The sequence below is a fragment of the Echeneis naucrates genome, chromosome 5, assembly GCF_900963305.1.
Source record: "Echeneis naucrates chromosome 5, fEcheNa1.1, whole genome shotgun sequence".
In the NCBI taxonomy this organism is placed as follows: domain Eukaryota; kingdom Metazoa; phylum Chordata; class Actinopteri; order Carangiformes; family Echeneidae; genus Echeneis; species Echeneis naucrates.
Window position 1 is genome coordinate 13,960,491 of NC_042515.1, and position 25,490 is coordinate 13,985,980.

Here is a 25,490-nt window from a genome sequence, read left to right on the forward strand (position 1 = left end):
CTCTTCTGTCAAACACATGACAATTTTCCCATCCATTTCATGTAGTATATAGCCTTAGTATTCAGTATTTGGATTCAGCTTCAATCCCTGAGTTGAACAAATTTTAAGAGGAATGATTTGTAAAGAGTTCATTTTCCAACTGCTATTTTTTGCCCGCCTTGCTGGCCTTTTCCTTTTTTTTCTCCTTGTCTCTCTCTGCTTTTTCTTTTTCAGCCTTCTTTTCCTTCTTTTTCTCATCCTTGATCTCCTTGTACTTCCACTTAGGTGGTTCCAGGAATCCCTTTTCCTTCCTCTTCTTCTTCTTTTCTTTCTTTGGCGTTGCCTCCGTGGGTCTGCTGACGTTGATCTTGGGGATGCAGCCAGATGGGAAAACACTGTTCCTTCTCGCCATACTTCGGGGGATAAATGATGAAGCAACTTTGGTGGAGGCCAATGAGAGGATGCTTCCACGCCGCTCAGTGTCAGCACAGCATATTGTAGCCACGGACTCTGCAGAGTGGATTGTGGGAACGATATGTGATACGGAGCCATTGCTGTGGCAGACTGAATTCTCTTCTAGGTCCTTTTCTGGGTGTTTCTTCACCAGCTCAGGTACAGCCAGCCGCCTCTTCCCCACCTCTGGGGGGCTTGTAGGGCAGAGTGGACGGCACCCAGTTGAAATTAAAGGACTATGGATGCTTGTTGTCATACGCACCATGTGGTCCAAGACACCATTGTCTTGTGGGTCATGAGGAAGTCTGAATCCAAAGGTGTTTTTTATATGCTGTGTAATTTTTTCCCTGGCAGTTTTCTCAGCTAAGGCCTTGGCTACCTTCTCCTTGAGCTCAGGCCACTCAGGGACATAAGCCTCACAGAACTGTTCAGCTTTTGGCCGCAGATTTAGGCGCCGGAGTCTATGCAAGGTTTCATAGCGACCTGTTTTTAGGGCCCAGTCTCGAGCACATTTACCTTTTGTGGAGTCTACTGCATGTATATCAGCACCTGGAAAGAAAGCGCAGAGAAACAAGGATCTGTTTTTATTTAAAATTAATGGGAGCTACTTCTTCCTTTCAGCTTGTTCTGATATAATATAGCAATGCTTCTTGCCTCTTCCATTGCTGACTAAATCTGGCTTGCCATATCAGGTGTTATTAAAAACATTAACAACTAGTTCACTCTAATGTACAGGGAAATGTCCCTATAAGCCCATAAACAAGCATAAAGTGGCATTTAATTAAAAGCTGCAACAACAGGCTAGTTGATTCACATCATAAGTCCAGAAGGACTTTACTGTTATTCTGTGAACATATTATTGCAAGAACGATATATATTGGAAGAGAAATATCATGAGCAAACATAAATAACTTAATGCGACTTAAAAAAATAAATCATAAAGGATTGATGATTTCTAGAGATTTTAAGAAGTGTGTGCTATTTCAGCAGCATGGGTGGTTGAGTGGTTGCTAGATCCCAATTTGATTCCAATCTACGTTGCAGTGTCAGGCCTCTCTCTGTCCCCGTTTCAGTCAGTTAATAAAGGCATAAAGGAAAAAACGCCCCAAAAAATATATGAAAAACAAATGTCTACAAATAGCTGTGCAAGTGGCTAATCTACAGCCAGGCTAAGAGACCAATAATAAGCGATTACTAGGGGGGAGTGTTGAGATTGGATAATGTCCTCAGATCCCTTAAACCGGTCTGCCGTCACTGGCATGTTCGCTCACAGAGTTAGCAGTCTTCAAATATGGGCAGATAAACTGCGGGGTCAGCTATTCTCACCACCAGTCCTGCAACTGCTCATATTGAGCTGTAGGGCTTCTAAATGAGCTAATGTCTGGGTTTCAAAAAGATCTAATAATAACACAGAGCAGCTTATGCTATGAGTGCATTATTCTGAAAAGCCAAATTCTTTCTCCAGTGGCTGTATAATACCGAATCAGGATGAAATTGGGTCTTAACTTGCCTTGACTGTGGAAGAAAATTGTGCAGTCATCTGAAAAATGTATTCGATTGGTTTGTGTTATTCCTGATTGTTTGATTGGAGACTGAGTTGCTCATGTGCCAAACTGACACATATGTTGCTCCAAAAGTTTTGCAGCTGTTCATGTTACTACATACCAGCCATTATGAGCGCAGCAACAACATCTGTACGTCCAGTCATAGCAGCTTTGATGAGGGCTGTGAAACCACGACAATCCCTCACTTCCATGTCTATACCGGGAAAGTAGTTCAGGAGGTACATGACTGTGTTGATGTGACCTGGGGAGGTGGAGAGAGAAATCAGGATTGTGTCAAAAGTTGTGTAATGTTTGAAAACTGGCTCTGATAAAAACAAAAGTCTCAGTTCACAAAACGCAGAAGTAAATATTGAGATTTGTTGGCCTCTGGATTAATCTAAATTACTAAGGCTTTCTATAAAAGTACCCAAATGCCATAGACGATAATCACCAATGTTTATTTGTAATATCAGTGAGCCTGTGTTCCACTTTTTTTTTTTTTTTGCTTTATCTGCTGAGCTTAACATTTACTATATGCATTAGATACATTTTTGTGATGGTGTCCTATGTTTTAGTGTAACTCACCAGCTTGGGATGCAATCATCAGTGCAGTGTTGCCCTCATTGTCCTGGTGGTTTATGTCTATAAAGGGGCAGTTGTGAAGCCCATGCACAATGTCTACGAAACCTTTGCAGCAAGCCACCATCAAGCCATTCTGTCAGTAAATGGCAATGATAGGGATCAGTAATGTAAGATATCACATTTTGTCAAACCTTGTGTGTGAATATTAATGCTATAAGTGAGACTCTCACCCAGCTGTTGATGTCCAGCTCCATGACCTCTTCTTTTGTGACTCCTCTCTCCAGAACTTTCCGCAGCACGACTGGTTCATTTTGGGCGCATGCTTGATACAGTGTTGATGCTCCATTCGTAATCTCTGGCGCATAGTCTGGAAGCACCGAGTCATCAGAAAGGATGCTGTCTGAATCTGACTCACTTCCTGACAGAGACATGCTGTCTTCATCTGGGCCTGAGCCCAGGTGGGGGTCCTCCGCTGCGGTTGCCATCTTCCAACAGCAGAACAGGTGAGATGGTGTTGTGTCCTATAGCTACATCTACAAGAAAGTCAAAAATAGAAACTAATCAAGCTGAAACTATTGGATGTTGTCTATAGCAACTAAGGTGCAATCAGGTGTACTATAGAGATGGAAACCCAACGAGGATGAATCTTTGTTCCTTGGATAGCTCTCTGTAATTACACAAATTGCCAAATTAAAATCGTCTCTTCACCTTGGGAACAAAGTTGTTGCTTAATCACAAACATACTGGACATGTAGGGACTCAGATCGACCACAGTGACCCATCAAAGGTTAGGTGACACATTGGCAAAAGATGAGTCAATCAGTCAAGGATTATGAGAGTGCTAACTGTGTGTCATGCCTGTATGAGCTCAGTGTACCTTTACCGTTGAGTAACTGGATCAGCATCTAAAAGCTCTGTTGTACACACATGAGGGCTAAATGAGGAACAACCCATCTCAGAATAACCTCAGTCACATGTGACATGCTGCTTAATTCATGTTTTGACTCTGTTCACCTCTCTGAGGCCCAAATGTTGAAGAATTACACTACTGACAAAAGTGTTATTACGTGTGTGTGTGTGTGTGTGTGTTTTAGGATAAAACTAACTGTGAACTTCATCAAAAGTAAAAGTTTAGTCAGGATTATAAACATTTGTGATACTATGAAATCAAAATAACAAGATTAGAAAGAATAATAACGTCATTTTCATAGCACATCATCACCTGTTATGTCTGAGTCTCCTATGACAAACACAAACAGCTGTTTGAGTACAGGCATGTGAGACTTGGCTACGTAAAACACAAGAAAAGCAGTGAAAACCCAAAGGCAGCATCCAGCATTCTCCATCATTAAAAACTGTCACTGTGACCAAACTAAGTAATTTACAAACATAAAGGGTATACACTCACCATTGAGGGAGTTCAAACAGCTATAAATCCCTGTATGTCACAGCTCTGTGGCTTCTTTAGGACGAACGCTGACTTCCTCAAGTTCTGACTTCTGTCCTGGGCCGATATAGAGGTACCCAACCCATTTCCATCCAACATATTGTCGTGATGACTTAAACTGAGAGGAGGAGTCTTGCCACAGTCTTCCAAGTGACTGTGTTCACCTCCTGTGCCTAGCTCATCCCACTTAAAACAGCTTTGTGGAGAGGATTACTGTGCTGGCCAGCTCCATCTTTCAACACAACGCTGGTGATTTCCATCTAACCTGGGTAAAGGTTGCCTATGCCTGTTGTTTGATTTGTTGTACTCAAGAAAGCGTCTAACCCTAACCCTCAAATACCACACCCCTTTCAGAATATAAATAGATTCTCCATGTCACAAGGCCATTGATTCACAACATGATCATTTTCATCATCATCATTAGTGTTACTTAAGATAACACACAGATAGATAACAAGATAACACACACTTAAGTGTTAAGTGTTACTTAAGATAACACTAATAATGAATGAGATGATTTCATAATAATTACATGAAGACAGGAAGCACACCTTGTCTGCTATACATGATGATTTAATATGTATTTCTGCAAAAATCTATTGTATATCTAATGTATTACATTTTGTATTGAATGAGAGTTATTAATCTGATGGTAATTATTTGAATGGTTAGTGTAAGGATCTTAAGCCAGAGGAATCTAATTAGTTGTTAAGACTAGCCAGGAGACAAATGAAATCCCATCAGAGGTGGCTATCATGTGCTGGACAGAGTCCACATCCCAACTCAAACTATGCTGAAACTACAATGACAAAATTTCTTTTACAAAGTGATGGCTGCCTCTGAGACTGATGATGGTGTTTCTCTAATTTACCACTGGGTGGCGATATCTCATCAGTTCACCGGCTAATCTCAGCCCATGGCTTTTACAATTTTGTCCTAATGGAGTGAAACTGATGAGCAGTTACATTCGTCATTCATATCAGAAATGTGCAAGCTATAATAACAAGGTTTGAACCTGAAATGGCTGTGCGTTCCCTAAAAGGAAGTCTAAAAGAATTTCAGTACACTCTGCTGAGTGTGCAGAAACTGAAGACTATATGCTAACAGGACAAAGACAAAATGGTGGTATACTTCTGCCTATTCCACAAGAATATATTAGTTATTTGAGGAGGTTCAAGCTCCTGCTTTGGGGCTGGTCACAGACTAAAGTAAGTCCACAGGGCTGTTGGGACGTGGCTGGACCTGTCCTGATGGAAGACCCCCCCATCTTAAACAGAAGACCCTAAGGACAGATAATGCTTCAAGTAACCAGCTGTCTTCATCTTCCCAGAAGAGAAAAGGATCTGGTGTAAAGTATAATTTGTTACTTCTGCTGGATGTCAAGCGGGATAGCAGAGATATTTTTCTGAAGCCCTTTCAACTTGTTTTGCCGATTTTTCTCAAACAGAAACCTAAAGGATCAGGAATGGATGCTTGAATGTGGAGTGCAGAAGGAGACAACATTTATAGATCTTAAGGTGAAAAAAAAGGACACAAGATTAGGAGAAGAGAAGAGCACAGGATGCAAGATGAAGACCTTGGCCAAAGTGCAAGGGAGGGTTGAACAGCTTCTGGGATACAGTGTTGATAGAGTGAGTGTCCAACATTTTTCAAATGTTCACATGTAAATAACAAACATCAGAGCTAAAAACGCAGCATGGATTGCTCATAGTTATCATCTAGGCTCATACTTGTTTTTGTTCTGTCACATTATGATGCAATAATAACATGATTCTTTCTGAACTTTACATAAACCTCTAATGAACAATATTTCTCCTTTTCAATATGAATGCAAAACTGAAATGTGACACTATCCCTTCTAAAATGACACCATTATCACACTCACACATTTACATATAACTGATAATTCAAAAAAACAAAAACAAAAAAACCTGACTTTTTGATTGCTTATAACTAGAAATGAAGCTATTGACCTATTCTTCATATTCTTCAGCATGAGTCTTCTTTGACCTCAGAGATTAATGTTGTGCTGTCTCCCAATCAGTCAAGTCCTCTCAGAGAAATTCCTTGGATAAGATAAGAAACCACTTAAACTGAAGCAAAAATAGGAAAGGAAAAAGGGTGGAAAAGGAGAGAGAGAGAGAGAGAGAGAGAGAGAGATTAAATGGAACCAAAAAGTAGTATAATTACTTCTGGCTCTGATTTAATTTCTTTCCTACCCCTGAACCTGTCACACAGTACCATTTTTTTTTTCCAACTTTGTTAATCTGTAGTTTCTATTTTTGTTCAGGACTTTGTCTTCATCGACTTTACTCTTCTCTGTCTTGTACATAAGATTTCAGACACCAGTCGGGAGAGGCTCCTTTCCAACGACAGCAATCAGGACATCAGGACAGAATTCAACTGGTTCAGGAAATCTAGTGTGGCTGCGGGATGCACAGGTAACTCATCTGGTGTCCACGGTGAACAGAGAAATCCAGTTCGCTGCTGTGTGCACTGCCTGTGGCGGCCATAGAGCAGCGCCGTTAGACAGAAGGGACACACTTGCAATTTCCACTCAAGACATCCATAGTTAATTTAAGATTTAATTTAAGATTTAAAATGGCCCAAACGACAGACAAGCCTGTTTGAATATTGAATAATTAGTCTCATGCGCGCTCACGCACACACACACTTGCATGAGCATCCAGTAATCCTACGCTGTGGGGAGATCAGCGCTTTTCAGCTCACAGGGATCATCATTTCAGCAGAGTTTTTAAAAGCTTAACTCAGTGGCAAAGCGAGCAAGAGCATTTAGATATTTTTATAGCTGTAATCTGTCCTCAGTGGATTGAGATTCCAGAGACAACCTTTGTCGAGGCCGGGTATCTGGCTGTCTGCGTGTGTGTGCATGGAGATGTGTAATAAATATGTGCCTCACAGCAACAGCTCCATTAGAGACAAATTCTTATCTATTTGCTTTTTCCTCCCTCTTTGCTGACTTTGTCCATGTTTGGGTTTGTATGAGTTTATACATAAATCTCCGTGACTCACAGTACCGACTGCCGTGAGCCTGGACAGCTGTGCTCAGAAGATCATCTAGTCATGAATACTTAATCTTTACTTTGAGATTAAATCTGCCTGCCTCCATCCTGCCAGTGCAGTTAGCTATGTGTGGGATATTTCTAATGGTGGCTTGTTGACAGCAGAGGAAATACCTTAGTGCCCAAGATGACAAGAAGGAGCAACTCTTCTTGATTATAGTGGAGACTACTTTATCAGCTCAGTGATCCATCATCTTTGTTGTACTGCAAGTGTCAGTACAACTGAGTAATTGGGGCAGCTTCACCGAAGCTTCACACACTCACTTACATTTAGAGAAACACAGACACGCTTGCAGAGGGATGTCATGATATTTGTGCACAGACAGTCGAGGTCAAGTGAATTTTCCATGTTTTTTTTTTTTTTTTTAAATTTCCTCCTCACTTTAAGTGGTTTCAGTTGTTAAAATGAAGTTATGTCTACTAGACACTTTGCATACCTTAATATGCTCCACCAATCAGGGACTTTTACTTATTAAAGCAAAATTTTAGTCACATAAAACACTCTCACACTCTAGTCTAACATTGTATAGGAGAACTAATGTATCTGGTATTCTCTCGAATAACCTGTAAATCATCTGGCAATCTTTTGACCTTTGGGGGAAATCCTAATGTGAATGCCACTGATTCAATTTGTTTGACAATGCTTAGTTATTGAGACATTTTCCTGAAAACAACTAACGTGACATCCTCGTGGGATCACTAGAGGATATAGTAGTGGCTCATTCATCCCATGAAGGCAAACAATATATGCATTAAATCAGATGCTGACATGGCTGAAAATGGCAAAAAACTGAACACAATTTGTACAGATGAAAATTTTTAAAAGAACAATTTGGTTTCAGTGTTTAAAACTGTAGACAATAGGAAGGGGAAGAGGGAAAATGAGAGGCGAGGGGAAACAGCGCAGCATGTTAGCTACCATCCCTTCCCTGATCACAGCTCCTCCCCTTCCCTGCCTCTCTGTCGCTCCCTCACTTACTTTTGGTCGCTCTCGTAATCTTTCCTCATCATCTAACCACACAGAGAGGCTCTGGAGTGGAGGAGAGGACAGCCTCTCTGCTTTTCTGCTGATGTTTATCCTCAAATCATGGGACAGCAACAGTGTTGTTCACTCAGGGTTTTCTAATCAGAGTTGAACAATGACTGTGGAACTCCTCTCATCTCCTCTGGGAATTACCACAGGAATAGTCTGTGTGCTTCTTTCCACACCCTTCCAGCACGATGACTGCTTGTGATAGTTTCGGGTCTAGCAGCGGGACTGGATCAACATGAGAGGGGGTCACCACCAGCAAGGGTGTGGGTGTCAGCACCTGTTTAGGAAACTGCTCAGCAAATGTGGCTGCTGCTTTGTCCGAGCCAGAGGTATGTAGATGCTCTGCTCTTCAGGAAAGGATTCGCTGTACATTTTATCTGAAGGTGGTTTAAAGTACACAGATCAGGTTTATAGGAATTTCCTTTTTACACATATTTAGTACATTAAGTTGTGCAGACAGCTGGGGCTGATTTTTATATGCTAGTAAACATAAAATCCACTGATCCCACTTGTTTACTTTCTGGTTTTCCTGGTCTTTGCTGTGATACTAGGACTGTATCAGCCTGTTGTATATTAATAGAAATCAGAGGATGGTGCTGTCTGGGCTGTCTTGTGTATGCTCTTCTACTTTAATGTCAAAATTTTTTAAGAAAAAAAAACAAAACATTGTGTTTTAAGGTAATTGTGTGTCTTCCCTCCTTGCCACCCGTTATGAGCTTTCCATAAACAGTGATGGGGTGGCCAGTAGATGGAGATTAGACCATCTGAAGGGATGTGCCACTTCTTCTATTGAGGATGTTACGCAAAACTCAAATTGTACCAAAAATGTATATCAATGGCTATAAATTCCACTTTGAACTCAGCTCTCTCTGGTATCAACCATTTCTACAGTACCCATTGTCCACTATGGGGATGTTAAACTGTGTGTACAACAATACAGCAATGGCTCATAAAGAGCATGCTGCCAAAGTACCCGTGTAAAGTTTATTCCTCTCCGACTCTTGATTTTTCTCAGTGTATGTTGTATTGTTGATGTACATTTGTGAAGCAAGTGCATTTTGTTGCAGGTGCTAGCGTGGCGCTAGCATGCTTACTGTGTGTGTTTCCTCTGTTTTGATAGTTTGAGCACACCATGTTGGGCTATCTGCCAGCTGAGATGTGGTTAGGGTTAGGGTTGGACTATAGTGTGCTATAGTCTCATGACTCTATATTGATCAGTGCTTCTACCATTAATGGGAGAGAGGAATTCAAACTGTCTTGCACTTAAAGGAATCTATGAGAAAAAAATTCCAAAAATGACCCAGGTGTTGATTTTTGGTCCATACCCGAAGAGAATATCGAGCTACTTTCACAAGTTGTCTTCAGGTTGGATTTACAGTCAATGTTGAGAAGGATGTAGTACAGTTACAGGAGTGATTCATGTTCCATAAAAGCAAAACACTCTGATCAAGTCACATCTGTGTCTTTGGAGAGTCTCTGAATATCCTTCTGATCGCTGAATCATGGAAACACAGAGAGTCAATGAGTCACTGTCCCCACATTCCTTTCCATAAAAAAACTAGACCCCAACTACACACACACACACACACACACACACACACACACACTCATGCACACGCACACGCGCAAGCACACAGAGATGCATAGACTCATCAACACTTCCCATTACTGGCCTGACCCTTAAATCCTCTGGCGTTCCTGTTGCTCAGAGAGTGATTATAGTGCGGCTCTGTGCGGCTCCTCTGTGAGCACCGCTGCTCTGGCAGCGCCTGCAAATAGACGCTTAAAGTGTTGTCATTTTGAAAGTAAAAAAAAGTTATGGGCAGCATAGCTCCGGTGCTCTTTTTGCTATGTAATCTGTTCTGTTTATTACGCCTTTTTGACACTTGTTCAAAGTATTTCCTTCATCTCAAATTGTTCTTATGTGCATTGGACTTGATCTGTTGTTTTTATAGGTTTCCGAGCTCCCTTAACCTCCCATGAAGACGTATTACTTATAACTCCTCCATTTGGCAGTCCAGCTCTCAGGGAGTGAGCCATTTCATCTGGCACAATCTCTAACAGCTCTTTATAGAGAAACACCTCCAGATAAAGTATGTTTGGAAAACTTGTTTGGAAATCTACTTCAAATTCTTGCCAACAATCTCAATGTCTCATTACACACGCATCATTCTGGCTCAGAAACCAGCATGACTAATAGTCCATTAGCTCCACAGTATGTGTGAGGTCACCACTGCCAGTATGCACAGAAGTAAACACCATGACTCACTGAATGCAAAAGTCTTGAGCTACTTTTCTTAGCCACATATGCGGTGGCCTTAATATTGACCTTGGCATCGGGCACCCCTGTGTTTGGTTGTTGCGTTTTGCTTGAATAATTTTGTTGAACCAGCTGAACTTCATTTAAACTGCATTTACACAAGTACACAAGTACAAAGCACTAGTCAATTAGATATGATCTTGTGTCCTTACAAGAGAAGAATCCACTGACCACAGACAATTCAATCTGCTCCTAGGAAAATACACGACATAATTCCTGAAAACACAAAATATGGATTGAATAAAAAAAAAAAAAATGCTAGACTGTGGCAAAGAAACCCCGAGGAGACAGAAACAAACAGAGAAACAGAAACAAGCAGTGACAGAGAATGATCCCCTGACTCTGGTCCTTAGCGAAAAGCATTGATGGATGCTGTATTCACCATGGTATATTACAATAATATGTCAGTGCTGCTAACAGTTTCTGGGCCCACAGGTGAAGCAGAGCTGTGGAGATAGTAAACATTTAGACATCGTCAGAAACGGAGTATTGTGTTGTACTCTGTACTCTTTGGTCTGAACCCAAACTCAAACGTGACCCTGTCAGACATTCGCTGAGGTGGGGTTGACTGAGATGGTTTTTCAGTGGGAGAAAAAACTACATTTTGTGCAGTGACCACAGTCAGAGCGAGAGTCCACATCAGCTTCCTCCAGGGCCGTGGGAAAAAGGAAGTTGTTTCCAATCTACACTGTAGAAACCTCAACTGGGTCACTTGTCAACGTGCAGGAAGTAACCGTACAGTATGTGAGGGTGAGGGGAGTTTAACTCTAGTCATTCTTACAGTGATGAGAGGGAGATTCGGGTTTGTAAAGCTTGTAGCATCTCAAGTCTGTGATGAAGACCAGACTGATGCAGTCTAATTCAGTATGAGTATAATAGGTGGGTTTTTTTTGCAGGTGTCTGTTCTAATCTGACTCCGGTTTAAGCGTGAGCTGCATTCTGCATTGACCTGTAGTCAAACAGCAACAGCAGCACAGTGTCACATAGCTAGCGCCAACTTTAACATGTCACGCTCAGGCTAAACGCTGGCTCCGATTAAAATGTAATGTGGAGCAAGCTGCTGTGACATATTATTGTGTGTATGTGCTTTAATTCATTTACGTGTTCCTCTCCCAGATTTATAAACTGTGCATAAATCCTCTTGAGGATCGAACAAATGCAGACAATCTGAAGATGGCTGATTTGTAGTTTTTTTGTGCAGCAATGAAGATTGAGTGTTTTTTTTTTTTTTCCAATTAGTTCAACAAGAAGTGGAAGAAGACTCTGAACCCAACATCATTGGTGTTGATGGCAGTATTACTGACGTCGCCCTTTAGCTTGCATGAAATATGAAGCATCGCTAGTCATCAGCTCCCATACACATGTGGTGCACAAATAAAGATTTGACATTTAACACGTGCAAAGCTTTAGTCATGCTCTGAGTTGGTCAAGTCTCATCATGCTCTTTGAAGAGGCGCTCCAATTGCTTCTCAATAATTCTTGCTGTTACCGACTGTGACCATTTATGGGGTGGACTGTGGAAATAGTTAACTTTCTCCCAACCATCTGACTTAAAGGAGAGCGAGAGAGAGAGAGAGAGAGAGAGAGAGAGAGACCACCTCAACAGCCCTACCTTGATCTAAAATAGATCGTTGAGGCAGCACTCCCTCTCCAGTTAGAGCGAGCACAAATGTGCACCATCACAGTAATGATCTTCTCTTCAATACCTCAATATACACCTGTATTCACACATTTTATGGCCCTCAACTATGCTTTGAACCACAAATGTTTAGGGATCCATTTAAATGTAACATTTGTGTGCCTAATAATATCATCCAACTGTCAGCATCAGATGCTAACTCCTCATTAAATCGCGTCGCATGACATTTTTCACTGATGACGTACAGTCTATAGCAATATCTAATTACCAATTAAAAAGAAATTGGTAATTAGTTCAAAAAAGACCAGCACGATCAAGATGTTTTCCAGGTCCGAAACAGTGTCTGAGCTGGATTGCCTTAACAGAAAAAAAAAACAAAACCCATAACACAATAAATCTGACATAGATAGATAGATAAAGACACTGAGTGGAGGTTTACTGCTTTGCAGTGGAAATGTGTGAAATCACAAAATAAAATGCGTCAGCCAGGTATTTCCAAATGACTTTTCTTTTCCCGGATTTTCAGAAAAATATAAACTTGCAAAACAGTCAGTTTCAGTGACAAGTTTCAACAAACTGTTAAGCTGCAGGGTTGTACAATTTTCTGCTAGCCTTTGAGTGCTGTAGTGTAACTTATAGGATTACTGTCAGGTTCACCTTTTGCCATTGGGTTTGCTGAGAGTCAAACCCCAAACCAGCCATTAACCTGCACATACCAGGGAATTTGTGTTACCACCTCCACACGTGTGTGATAGTGGTCAGATTGGTAAATTTTTCTTAAAATTTCACAATTTTCATCAACACAAAGTTTTCAAAGATTATCACGTTATTTGGATGACCATGATTCTCTAAATGCAATGATGCGTTCACAGCATGCACACTTTCACGCACTGCTAACACTCCCTGCTGCCCTGACGGTCCTCCAGCTGTTGTTCTCTGGGAAAATGAAACATTACATAAGCCTCTCAAACAAACATGACTGAGTCGCTTGCCCCAGCAGTGATTTGGACATCACAGTGACCATCATGCACCATTAGAGGTCAGTTCAGAGAAAGCGACGACGTGTTCGCAGAAAAACCTGCAGCACTGGGCCTTTAAATCACTTCAACAGATGGTGAGATGGTCGTTAGTGATCCTGACCATGATAGATCAAAAAACAAAAAGCAAGCCAAATGTCTGTTTCAGGATAACAAACATACTGTATATTGACATTGTGTGTGTACAGAAAATAAATTTCTGCTCTTATTTGGATCCCATGATCTCATGACTTTTTGCTGAGTAAAACAACACGACTGTGGAAAGTGGGTGGAGATTGTGAAAGAAATTTCACAACAGAGTTGCACTTTTTTTAGTTTTTATGAGTGTTGATAGGTTTACCTCAGTTACTATAGCAGTATGAGTTTTAGTGCTGACGCTCATGGTCCCAGGCGATGGATCAAAACGACGTTGTTGGTGCTCTGGCTTTTTCTTTTTGTGCCATCAGCAGGTGTACATTTTTTTTATTAGTAACATGTCTCAACATCTCATGGGATTTAGTACAAGTGTTCACTCTCTTTACTTACCACACAGGATGAATTATAATGCTTTAGTTGAACCTTCAGCTTTTCAGTTGCTGTCAAGTGTTCGACTTTTACTGAAGTATGACCTTCGCCTCAGTCTCAGCTGTAACAGCTTCCTTTCTCCTATTGTTCTAAACTGAGTGATTATTGCTGGCCAGCATGAATTCTGAAAAGAATCATTTGGGTGATAAACAAGCTGTCACTCCAAACCTCCAAAGAGCCCGAGAAATGAGCACACACACACTAATCCTCCTCCCTTCCCTCAAAATCAGACCATTACTAAAATGAGTTTTAGGCGTTCAAAAGCTAAAGAAAAAAGCTGATGATGAATTAGTTTATTCGTTGGAATGAATCATTGCAGCCTAATTTAAATGTCTATACTGTTTTACAAGAGACTTAACTTTTGTCTGACAGTCAGGATGATCTACCAGCAAATACAGTACAATTTGTTTGAATAAAGAATCACACACACACACACACACAAAACAGTGCCATGAACGATGAATTTAGTATTTATGGAAGACTTTGCCAGACCCCATTAAATAATCAAAGAGCTGAAAAATAGCAGGAAGAAAAGTATTGTTTGGTATTTTCCTGTCAATATGGTGTCTTGTTTAATGGCTGTATCGGGCACTTTTGGCTAATGGCTGACCCAGATTTCACTGGCTTCTTGAAAGCTTGTTATTATGATTACAGCTTACATAAATGTGCTGACTGGGAATGGTCGTTTTGGCATGAGTCCAAAATGAAATAGTGGGGCTGAAGATCCTGCTTTGCTACGATCAGCAGAACAGAGTGACATGTTACTGTAATGACGCCTGATTAAAATGATGGGGTGGAGGATTAGATACCGGTTAGATGATAAGTTGTGTTCGAATTCATATATCTGAGCTCTCTGAAAAACTTCAGAGAAAACTCTGGTTCTTTTTACAACTGAGCCTGTTTTACCTTGAACTGCAGAAAACAACTTGTCCAGGACACTTTACCTGTTTTAGATTATGGTGATGTTATATATATGCAGGCTGCTCCTTTGGCTTTGAAGCCCCTGGATGCAGTTGTCACTCTGCTCTTCGTTCTGTAACAGGGAACGGGTTCAGAACTCACCACTGTGTTCTTTATGGAAATGTAGGATGGCAATCTTTAAGTGTTAGGAGGGAACAACACTGCATGCTTTTTATCTACCAGGCTTTACTAAAAGTTTCACCTGCATATCTTACCAGTTTAATTTCATTCAAAACCCATTCACATCATCATTTTGTTTTTAAACACCCATGTCATAAGGACCCAATTGGGGAGGACTGCTTTTCAAACCTGTACCCCCCAGAGGTGGAATGACTTTAAATTAGAGTGTAATTCCTTTGAATTCAAAAGCCTATTATTCAGTGTTCAACAATCTGAATGTAATTGTAACAAATTATTGTATTGTGTTTGTCTTCCATGTGTTTTGTAATCAGGGCATCATTGGGAAAGAGAGCTTGCTCTCACCTGACCATCCCTGAATAGATGAAGGATTCAATCAATCAATCGATCAAATGCTTTTACCTCAATCCTGTTCTGAAAAATTGGATATTGCCTCTGCATATTACACAGATTTCATTTGTTGTTATTACCACATCTTCGGTTTATCTACTTTCTTTAACACTGCCACAAACAAATGCGAGCTGTGGTACAACATACCCATTGACTTCATTCCTTCCTTCTGAGAACTGTGTTTTTGTGTTTAGAACATTCAAGGACTGTAGGTATAGTAGCTGCTGCTACTAAAATTACAGTTTGGGCTTAGCACAGGAAATTGAACAGCATTTTTGTGCAGAAATCTGTCTGCACCATCTGACCTGAGAGGATGGACCCCACAATTAGCTGCTGTATTTTAACCCAATCCTTTTGTCTCGCTCCCCCTCTCTGCAGCAGAATCTTACTCCATGGCTGGCAGTGATGGTAGTATCACCCCATCTGTGGGCTCTGTGCCCCACCAGGCCTCAGGGAGCTCCAGCCCCTGCTCACACTCCTCATCTGGAGGATCAAGGCACCCTGTCAGTGCCCTGAAGAAATGGCTCACCAATCCCATCCGCAAACTAAGCATCGATGCCAGAGGAGGAGTAGCAGGAAAAGTCGAGAGGCAGATGTGCAGGTCAGACGGGAAGCAGCCCCCATTGCTTCTTTCCCACAGTGAAACTGAAAGGCCCCTGGAACCACATGGTAACAATAGTGTCCTCCCCTCTGGAGACACGGTGAGACATACAGACCTCATTGTTCCTGAGGAAACCCGTTATATCTGCTTGTTTCTAATAGCTGTTTGTTTTTTGTGTGGTACAGGTTTGGAAAGACAGTCCATCAAGTCCTGCTGCGTCTTCTCCCACACAGCCACCCTGTTGGAGCCAGTTATCTGACATCCTGCAAGACCGAGACACACAGAGTCTAGTAATCTTATTCTATTCTTTTCACACATGTCCTGCCGTATTTGTGAGAACCCTCGCTGACACAACTGGGCATGAACCCTAACTTTAACCATCTCACACTTCTGAGTACACAAAGTCTCAGTCCAATAATGAAGCTGAAATCTGAGACACAGAGAGTGAAAAACTATGCTTCCAACTACTAGGCAAGGACTAGGATTTGACCAAGGAGCATTTACCAGTGGGCTGTAAAAAAATAGATAAGAGTTGACAAAAAGGCTAAATGATAAATAAGCTTTTTAGGCTGATGAAGAAAGATTTCAAAGCAATGTTGGAAGGTTGTCGGCCCATAAATAACCTTGTACTCCATCTGCGCCTGCTGCGTTTCTATTGCTGTTGGCATGAGCCAGCTAATATTATGAGCAACAAAAATAAATGGAGTTTTGAGGAAAGAGATATGGGGAAATGAAATGCCTTATGCCTGTGCCTATGCCTCACAGACTAAGTATTACTTTGATCATCTAATTCACAAGAATTTTGTCGATGTAAAATGAGATACAGTGCTGAAATCTGGAAAACGACGTATGACACATATTCCATACTGTTGTGATGAGGTGAAATTTCACAGGGATATTGGATATTGAAATTAATTCATAAAAACTAATTCTGAATTATTAAAGTAAAACACTCCCTTGACAATAGCTGGACCTTCTCACATCATTAAAACCTGAAAATATTTCACAAGAGCTAGTAATTTATATGTAGGGTCTGAAACATAAACACTGAATTATCAAGGCTGCTCACAATCAGCTCTGGGAGTTATAGTATACACGTAAACCACTACGTCCTGTTCCTCGGGTTTCTTTTATATGAAAGGGATCTTATTTACAAACTTGATTTGACTTCTATCAATTGTGTCAAAAAAGGAGAACCTATTTTCTTTTTTTTTTTTTTTTTTCATATCTGAGCACTGTTTGAAAGGCCCTCGTGAATGGAATCAATCCTGTGGGCTTTTCTCGACAGCATCTGGAAGTGATCACCAGCCAAGCAGCCTGTAACAGGCTGAAACAGGGTCAGGGTCTGGGGTGAGCAGTTTACTCTGAGATTAGAAGTAAAAGAGGCCTAAAGGCAAGGTGAGAAACCAGCCTTTGAATATTGGACAATTCTCCTCCAAGGATCGTAGAGTCGGGTTTCACAAGCTTTACATAACATATAAGTAGAAATGGCTTTTAGTTCAAACAGTTCCTTCACCTATCGAGGCTGTTTGATTAGCAAATATATTCACTTTTGGCCTTTTTCAGTCTAATAGTCTGTTGGGATAAAGTTACGCCATAGACCCTTTCAGTTTTGTATTGACTTTGGCTTCTCATTCCTTTGTTCTGGTGCTGTACAAATCAGTGTGAGTAGAAAGATTTTTCATCCCGTTAAACAATAATTAGACTGTTTGGGAAGTACATCATGGTGATGTCTATGCAGTAAATATGCTGCACCGCAGTACACAGACTTGAGACAGGAGACTGGAATAACATGTTATATCTTTTTTTTTTTTTTTTTTTTTTTTTTTAAGTCTATTTAGGTAATTAGTAAAGAGCATACAGATTAGCTGCTGTCCCTGTTTTCATTCTTTGTTAGCTAAGATATTGGCTGCAGGTTACGGATGTTAGGGTGAGCACAAATTTCCAAAAAGCAAGAACGTTTACCAAAAATGTTGAACCTGCATTTTCACATGGTTTTGGGGTTTGGGGAGCAGGCACGCAGCCGAGGTCATCAGCTTTAATGGCAGTTAAATCCAACGATTTTCGTCGGGAGAATGTGTCAGCCTTCTGGATGAGTTCATGAACTGCCAACTCAGACTGAGAGAGAGTAAAAAAAAAAAACCAAAAACCACACAAAGTACATGTTTGACCTACAAACTACCTCCACAGGAGGATTATCATCTGGTGCAGAGGCAAAGAACACAGTGTGGTCAGAGTATGGTGTGTCAAGAGGCTTAATGTCAAATTCACATTAGATTATACTGCTTTTAGGTGAGTATGTGTGGTATTCGTTACATAAGTACTCTCCATGCTGTGGTCAGTTACTCCCAACCTCTTTGATATGATTTGACTTATTGTGCAAATGCTGCTCATTATTCACCTCGATCTGTCAGGCCTGATTGCACTTTTCCAAAATACTCTGCCCGACAGTCTCCGCAGCGGAAAAGGAGAGACATTAAAAAGGGATTATTACTCTCAGGTTACGTTGAGATCTAGGGGGTGGCAAGACTTTCCAGAAGGGTATCAACAAAATTGCCTTACTGATGGGTTCTCCAGGATTGAGACCCTTGCATCCTCTCATTTTCCACAGATCGGTGCTGGCTAAGTCAAAAGATGCTGAAGCTCAGGGACTTAAGTGTGTGTGGCTGATGGCCAGCGACCAGTCATCACTCTGCACCGCAGCCTTTCACCACTACTCAGATCATTTACTTAAGTGAAAGCACCAATTTAACAATTTATAGGTACTTAAAAGCCATATTCAGAAGTAAAATCATACAAACCTACTGCTAACTATAAGTATCCCAAATAAAAGTACACTTATCTGTACTGTTAATACATGACAGTTTTATTTGACATTTGCTACTTATAACTGCTCTACATAAAGTGAAGCAATTTATGGTGCAGAGTCTCTTTTTAAAATTTTGAAACCTTGATGTCTGTGGAGGGGCCACAACTAAACGCTGCTTTTATATAGCTGTCAGAAATAAGAACATTGTTTGAATTGATTTCGACATGCATTTTTTTTTTTTGTGTGTGTAAAATTTAACATCGTCACAGCACATCACGACTCCACAGAGCAGACTGTCACACAGACATTCTCCTCATACGTAGACTGTTAGGCGGATGTTCACCAAACCTGCACTGTCTTGTTTGTGTGTTTTAGAGTCAAAAGTCCAGCACCAACACTTTCCAAGGGGAAGACAGCTGTACTGTGACTGATGACTCAGGTAGTCATTGGTCGGCCACTGTGGACAGCGAAGACGAGAGAAACCTCGCCTTAGAGAAGAGCATGTAGGTGTCGACCCTGTGTGAAAAAGAAATAGTTTGACATTTTGGAAAATACACCTATTCACGTTTTTGCAGCTAAATGGATGAGAAGGTTGATACCACTCTCATTTCTCTATGGTACAATGTGAAACTGGAGCCATGGGGTGGTTAGCCTGGTTTGGCATGAGATATGGAAATAGGGAAACAGTTAGACCGGCTCTGTCCAACAGTAACAAAATCCACACCAGTTCATGTGCCAGATCCCTTCTTGGCTGGCTGAACGCACTTCGGGGAGTTTGTGTTCTACAAATATAGTCCAATAACACAGCTTCTCCTAAACCCAGAATTAGTAACTTTTCCATTTTCTTTTAAAAGATTTAAGAGACAGAATGTGTTGATTAGAGAGCTCCAGAGAATTTTGGATTGGATGTATTGGAGACATACTTGATATTTCCCTGTTTCCAGTCTTCATGCACCAGTCTTTATTAATGAAATAAAATAAAAAGTTATATACATTTTATTTTATTTTTTCCTCGCCTCACTCTGTAAAAAAAATAATGAAAATATATTTAAAATTGTCATTTTTTATGTTTGTTTTTTGCCTGATTATTCTGGATTTCCGTTTTTGAAATGTCTCTCTCAGATATGTGCTGACAGAACTCATAGAGACAGAAAGGTTGTACGTGGAAGATCTTGGACTCATAGTGCAGGTATGTTCATGATATCTATCCAAGACTAAACTCAGCGTACTTCTTGAATGCTTTTGTCACCATTTCTTTCATAAGCAGATTTTTTTCAGTTTGGAAATGAAGTGACCGATGTGACTGATGTCTTTTGTGGGTGTGTGCAGGGCTACATGGTCACCATGACTAATCAGGGGATCCCAGAGGACATGAAGGGGAAGGACAGGATTGTGTTTGGAAACATCCACCAGATCTATGATTGGCATAAGGAGTGAGTCAGACTTTGTCCCCCACACAGTTCCTCAGAATCTGTTGCGATTTGCATGATTCTTCAGACCATCTTGTGGTTTTGATGGTTTGCCACTTGCCATGTGTCTCCATTTGTGTCTTTGATTTGCTTGTTGGCTGTTCCTCCATGACCCTCTCTGTTTTGTTTCACACAGCTATTTCCTGGCAGAGTTAGAGAAATGTGTGGGTGATCCAGACAGCCTCGCGCAGCTCTTCATAAAACATGTAAGCCCCCCTCCTGTGAAGATCAATGAGTAACAAGCATGGATAAGAGCTCTGCTTTCATCTTGCTGAAGAAACGGCTGCAGGCTGCAGCCGTTTCACAGGTCGGGGCTCTGACTGTGTTTAAATTACTGGCCTTGTGCCATCTGGATGTCAGTTCATCTGACAGATCTGTTGTCCACAGGTGCAGCTGCAGAGTGAAGGGTTTAGTAATCACCATAGTTTGACTAAAGTGCTGTCAAAGCCAACAATCATTGTTTGAGGTAGTCCACAGGGACGATGGTCTGTGCAAAAATCAACCATGAAAAGCATTAACCCGAAAATGACCTTATTTACATTTTAATGTTTTATTCTTGGCAGCACAACGGCATAGTGGTTAGCACTATATCCCCACAACAAGAACGTTGCGGGTTCGTTTCCAGGGACTGGGGCCTTTCTAAGCAGAATTCCCATGTTCCCCCCCTGCGTGGGATGGCAGCAGTAGTGAATGAATTTTTTACACTTTAGATTGAAAAACACATGATTTAAAGTGAAGTCAAGGCAAAATCAGATGCTGTTGTGATTATATAAAAGCAATGCATAGGATAAAGAGGAAGTAAATTTATAGGTACCTTTTTATGGCGATAGCAGTATCTTGCTAAAGACAGAAATCAAACTATTGGAAAATGTTGTTGCAGCTTTTCCAGCTCCCCCTCCCTTCTTCCACTGCTCTCAGAATAGTGCAGCCTGTCTGGTTAAACCACAGCAAATTAAATCATTCTGTCTCAGCCACTGGAACAATTTAATGAGTAAAAACACATGTTATCTGAAACACGTTTCACATTTTTCATATGACATATTTCTCTGTTTTGAATTTCCAGGAACGGCGTCTTCACATGTATGTGGTTTACTGTCAGAACAAACCCAAGTCAGAGCACATTGTCTCTGAGTACATTGAAACATACTTTGAGGTAACCAGACTCATTTATACAACAGTGGATTTTACTGGAACTCAGTGAAGACTGTTTCATTTTTACTTTGCGCTGTGTCTTTTTTCTTTTTCTTTTTTTTACCTGACAGAATCTCAGGCAGCAGTTGGGTCACAGGCTGCAGCTCAATGACCTGCTCATCAAACCTGTTCAGAGGATCATGAAGTATCAGCTCCTGCTGAAGGTTTGGCTGGTCAATGTGACTCACAGTCTCCATGTACAGCACAATTAAACCTTCAATTTATTTCTCTTGGATTCCAACACCCTGAGCTTAAGGTGCCGCTGTCTGATAAGGAGAAAAGTTTTGTTCAACCTGGCAATGCAAAAGTTGTTCCTTTTTACAGCTTATAAATTATCTCAAAAACAAAAGTAAATTATTCATTAAATATTTTGATGAAAGCATATGAGGGTTGACTTAGTGGAAAGTATTACCGAAGTAAAAAAAAAAATAAAATCATGAAATAAAAAGTCTTCCCACTGTCAAAAGTAATATTTCTTCCTTCGTGGAAAAAAAAGAAACTCCTTAAATTCTAAATTTCTTTCTTTGACTGACACCCTCAGGACTTTCTGAAGTACTACAGCAAAGCAGGACGGGACGTCGTAGAGCTGCAGGTTTGACAAATTCAATTAAAACATTTTCTGAATCTGTGCACTAAAATCTTTTTTCACTTCATGATTTGTCTGTTCCATCTGCTCCATCAGAGGGCCGTGGACGTGATGTGCTTTGTGCCAAAGCGCTGTAATGATATGATGAATGTCGGCAGGCTCCAAGGTTTTGAGGTGAGGTCTCTTTTAGCACATATCCCCGGTGACTTGTGGCCTCTTGCAATATTTGTAACATACATGCTGTTTCAGGGTAAAATCACAGCTCAGGGAAAGCTGCTCCAGCAAGATACATTTTATGTCAGCGAGCAGGAAAGTGGCTTCCCTTCCAGAGCAAGAGAGAGGCGAGTCTTCCTGTTTGAGCAGCTGGTCATCTTCAGTGAGCCAATTGATAAGAAAAAAGGCTTCGCATTGCCAGGGTACACTTTTAAAAGCAGCATCAAGGTTAGAGTTCATATTTCAATACATTTTTACTGTAGTTTTGTTTCTTCATTCTAAGCAGAGCTAACTTTCCTGTGCAGGTGAGCTGTCTGGGTGTGGAGGAGCCCTCTGAGGAAGACCCATGCTGTCTGGTCCTGACCTCCCGGGGGACTGACAGCAGTGTGACACGCTTCATCATGCAGGCATTATCTCCAGAAATTCAGCTGGCCTGGCTCAATGATGTGGTCCAGATCTTGGAGACTCAGAGGAACTTCCTTAATGGTACCAGACTTCAGCAATTAAACTGCCGATGCAACACTTTGGAGCGCACAGCTAATGTGACATCTCTTCCTGTCCGCCGCAGCCCTTCAGTCTCCAATAGAGTACCAACGCAGGGAGAGCAAGTCAAACAGTCTGGGAAGGAACATGACGTCTCCAACTGTGTCAACATCTGGTCTGCGACCTCACTCCTCGGCATCCATGGACAGACGTCAGCAGCACAGCCTGTTGTCCTACAACTCCTCCCTGCCCTCTCTCCATCCACCCAGACACAGCCCTGCCTTGAAGGTGGTGAGTGTGCCGCAGCGCCTTAGAAATAAAAATACAACCTCATGAATTTATATACACACGTGTATCTCTCTGCCTCAGGCATCTTCTCTATAGATTTCTGTCTTCATTTTAAGGTTTCTAACCCTCTGACTCCACAAGCGGCTCATTTGCCTCTTTCCTCCCACCCTCAGCTCAGTTTGGGCACAGAGGTGAGACATGACTGTGGGACGTCCAACGGTGTGACACCCTGCAGTCAGCACAGGTAAGTCAGTTTTCATTTACACAGGGGAAATAACGGTACATACTCTCAAATGGACGTATTGGTTTTTAGTAAGTTATTTTTATTTCACGTTGACAATGACATTATACCAGCGTGATTACATTAAACTGACACCTTGCACTTCCTGTCATATGTCTGTCTGAGCTCAAACTGAATGTGAAGAAGATGTAAAAATAATATATAAATATATTATTGAACCATCATAGTAACAGTAGCAGTGGCACATTAAAGTGACGTACTTCTGTCAAATCCCAAAATTTATGTAATACATCAAATCCATCATTTGAGTGTCCTGCAATCTCTGTAGACAGAGCTGAACTGCAGTCAGTGTAGTCACACTTGTGTCACTGGTGTGTGCTTCACAGTCAACAACTGCAGCCCCTGAGCACACACAATGCAGACAGTGTGTAGGTGCTTCATGCTGTTTGACATAAGACAGAGTAATGCCTCATTTTGAGCTTAATTCTAGCAAGCTGGTCTTTTGCAACTTTCACTTTATAACTATAGTGTTTACAGTACAAACAGATGATTTGTAGTGTTGTCATTACGATCAGCGGTTTTGAAGGGGAATGATTTTATTGAATATCCTGTTGTCGGATTGTAAAACGTTGATGTCAATGACTCGTGTATTGTAGGGAAAACCCTCTGAACGACTGTTTTATCTTGTTGGCTCAGACTTCCACCAAGAGGAGGAAATAGTTTGATCGCAGTGCTCCTATTAGTCAAGTTTACCTGGCTTGATTCCACAAAGTCGTTCCTCTTGTTCCTCGTTCTTTGTGTTTGTGGATGTTGCTCTTTCATGAGGTGCACATCAGCATGGGGGAAGCTCAAAAGCAGAAATGTTTACTTACATACATACAATAATAACGGCCTTAATCAATATTTCTCTATCAACAGTGGATCAAATGTCAATGTCACATACCCAAATTATACTGTTAGTTTGATCACTGTTTTTTAGCTCTATATGCTCTAGCTCTGCATCTCTGTAGCTCTATGTCCACTGTACCTGTTCATCACCAAATGGCATTTAAAAAAAAAGAAAAAAGAAAAGAAACAGAACTAAAAGGAGGGTAAATATTTATTTTCACTAGGTTGCCATGAACATGACATGAATAATGATGTTGCATCCTCCTGAGGACAGTGTTAATTATTAATCTCTTCTGTTTTCCTCTCAGGGTGTGACTACTGATTTCAAAGGTATGGCCTGGACTCCTGCGTCACATGAACCGAAGAGCCTGGATCAGCTCACAGACAGTGAGCACGAATGTCCCACGATGACACACAAACTCCCTTTATCCTTCTGGACTAAGAATGCCTTGATGGTTTGACTCTTTGACTCCTGTGCAGAAGCCATCTCCATATTTTGTCCCACATTTCCTTCCAAGTTTCTTTCAAATACCAGTCTGGATTTGATCTTGGTTTGATTGGGCTCATTTGAGTGTGAGTGTGAACATCTGCATGTACATACATACAGGGGGTGCTAACAGATGCGTTGAGGTGTGTGAAAATAGGATTTTGAAACACCACAGAGACTACACTTTATATTCTATATGTATAAATTTCTTACTTTTTCCTTGATTGATATTTTTGTAATGCATATGCAATGCATTTTTCACAAGGGACCAATTCCACTTTCTCTGGCAGAGAACTGAGCTCTCAAATCTACCGATGTCCGCCCGTGGCTGTGTCCCTGAATTCACTGGGTGACTGTTGATTCACTGTGTTTCCATGAATCCATACGAGCTGTGAAGTATCTGTGTATTTCCTGAACATTAGCTAAGAACTTGTGTTTTTCCCATTGGTGGGCTGTTTTAACCATGCCATCATTAGGCCCCCACAACAACACAAAGCTATGCATATGTCATAATCGAGCAGAAAGAGGAAAATAGGGAACTAAGATAAAACAGAGGTGCTCATGTATCATTGTTCTGTTGAATGTGAATAATTCCATGTGGAATCATATCAAGAAAACTTATGTCTGAAATAAACAATAAATTAGAAAGAAAAACAGTTTGAATATTTGTCATCAACATGCTTCCAAAATAACTAAGGCCCACTCATAAAACACTTCCTTGCATGTTTTCCAGCACATTCAGAATAAAAATGGCTTATAAAAACATGTGAATACTCGTACTGCTACTATTCACTGCGAACCTTGCTTTTCTTTTTTGTATGTAACAGTTTTACAGGCTTCAGTAAGAGGAAGAAATCTAATATATTCATTTTGTTTCACATGACTATCTCACCATAATATAATGTCAGGGGTCCCTTACACCCAGCAGCTCAGTCTATAAAAATGTACAGCGACTGATTAGTGTCATGGCTTTCTTTGTTTACACTGCGTGTACACTGCAGCTTTTCTCTTTGTGACCGTCTTTAGCTGCAGAAATCAAGTCTGAACACTTGAAGTTCGATTTTG

At 40.9% G+C, this 25,490-nt stretch overlaps 2 protein-coding genes across 6 annotated transcripts; one reads left to right on the forward strand and one right to left on the reverse strand.

Moving 5' to 3' along the window:
* Positions 1 to 12: 12 nt before the first annotated feature.
* Positions 13 to 4,055, reverse strand: ankrd33ab (ankyrin repeat domain 33Ab). The gene is made up of 5 exons (XM_029501802.1): positions 3,967 to 4,055; positions 2,789 to 3,091; positions 2,562 to 2,691; positions 2,098 to 2,238; positions 13 to 981 (listed from the first exon to the last, which is right to left on the reverse strand). Exons 2-5 carry the CDS (start codon positions 3,041 to 3,043, stop codon positions 143 to 145), a joined length of 1,365 nt encoding a protein of 454 aa, XP_029357662.1. The 5' UTR covers positions 3,044 to 3,091; positions 3,967 to 4,055; the 3' UTR covers positions 13 to 142.
* arhgef25b (Rho guanine nucleotide exchange factor (GEF) 25b) lies at positions 2,958 to 25,152 on the forward strand. 5 transcript variants are annotated; one of them, XM_029501801.1, is made up of 17 exons: positions 2,958 to 3,061; positions 6,341 to 6,446; positions 15,548 to 15,870; positions 15,956 to 16,060; positions 18,955 to 19,082; positions 19,702 to 19,768; positions 19,909 to 20,012; positions 20,185 to 20,254; positions 21,112 to 21,201; positions 21,311 to 21,403; positions 21,781 to 21,831; positions 21,922 to 21,999; positions 22,075 to 22,266; positions 22,344 to 22,524; positions 22,607 to 22,812; positions 22,926 to 23,053; positions 24,247 to 25,152. In XM_029501801.1, exons 3-17 carry the CDS (start codon positions 15,562 to 15,564, stop codon positions 24,251 to 24,253), a joined length of 1,809 nt encoding a protein of 602 aa, XP_029357661.1. In that variant the 5' UTR covers positions 2,958 to 3,061; positions 6,341 to 6,446; positions 15,548 to 15,561; the 3' UTR covers positions 24,254 to 25,152. The 5 variants fall into 5 exon arrangements, with proteins under 5 accessions (XP_029357661.1, XP_029357657.1, XP_029357659.1 ...); XM_029501797.1 differs by lacking the exons at positions 2,958 to 3,061; positions 6,341 to 6,446 and adding an exon at positions 8,125 to 8,450; XM_029501799.1 differs by lacking the exons at positions 2,958 to 3,061; positions 6,341 to 6,446 and adding an exon at positions 8,125 to 8,450 and having other exon boundaries at positions 22,983 to 23,053.
* Positions 25,153 to 25,490: the final 338 nt, after the last annotated feature.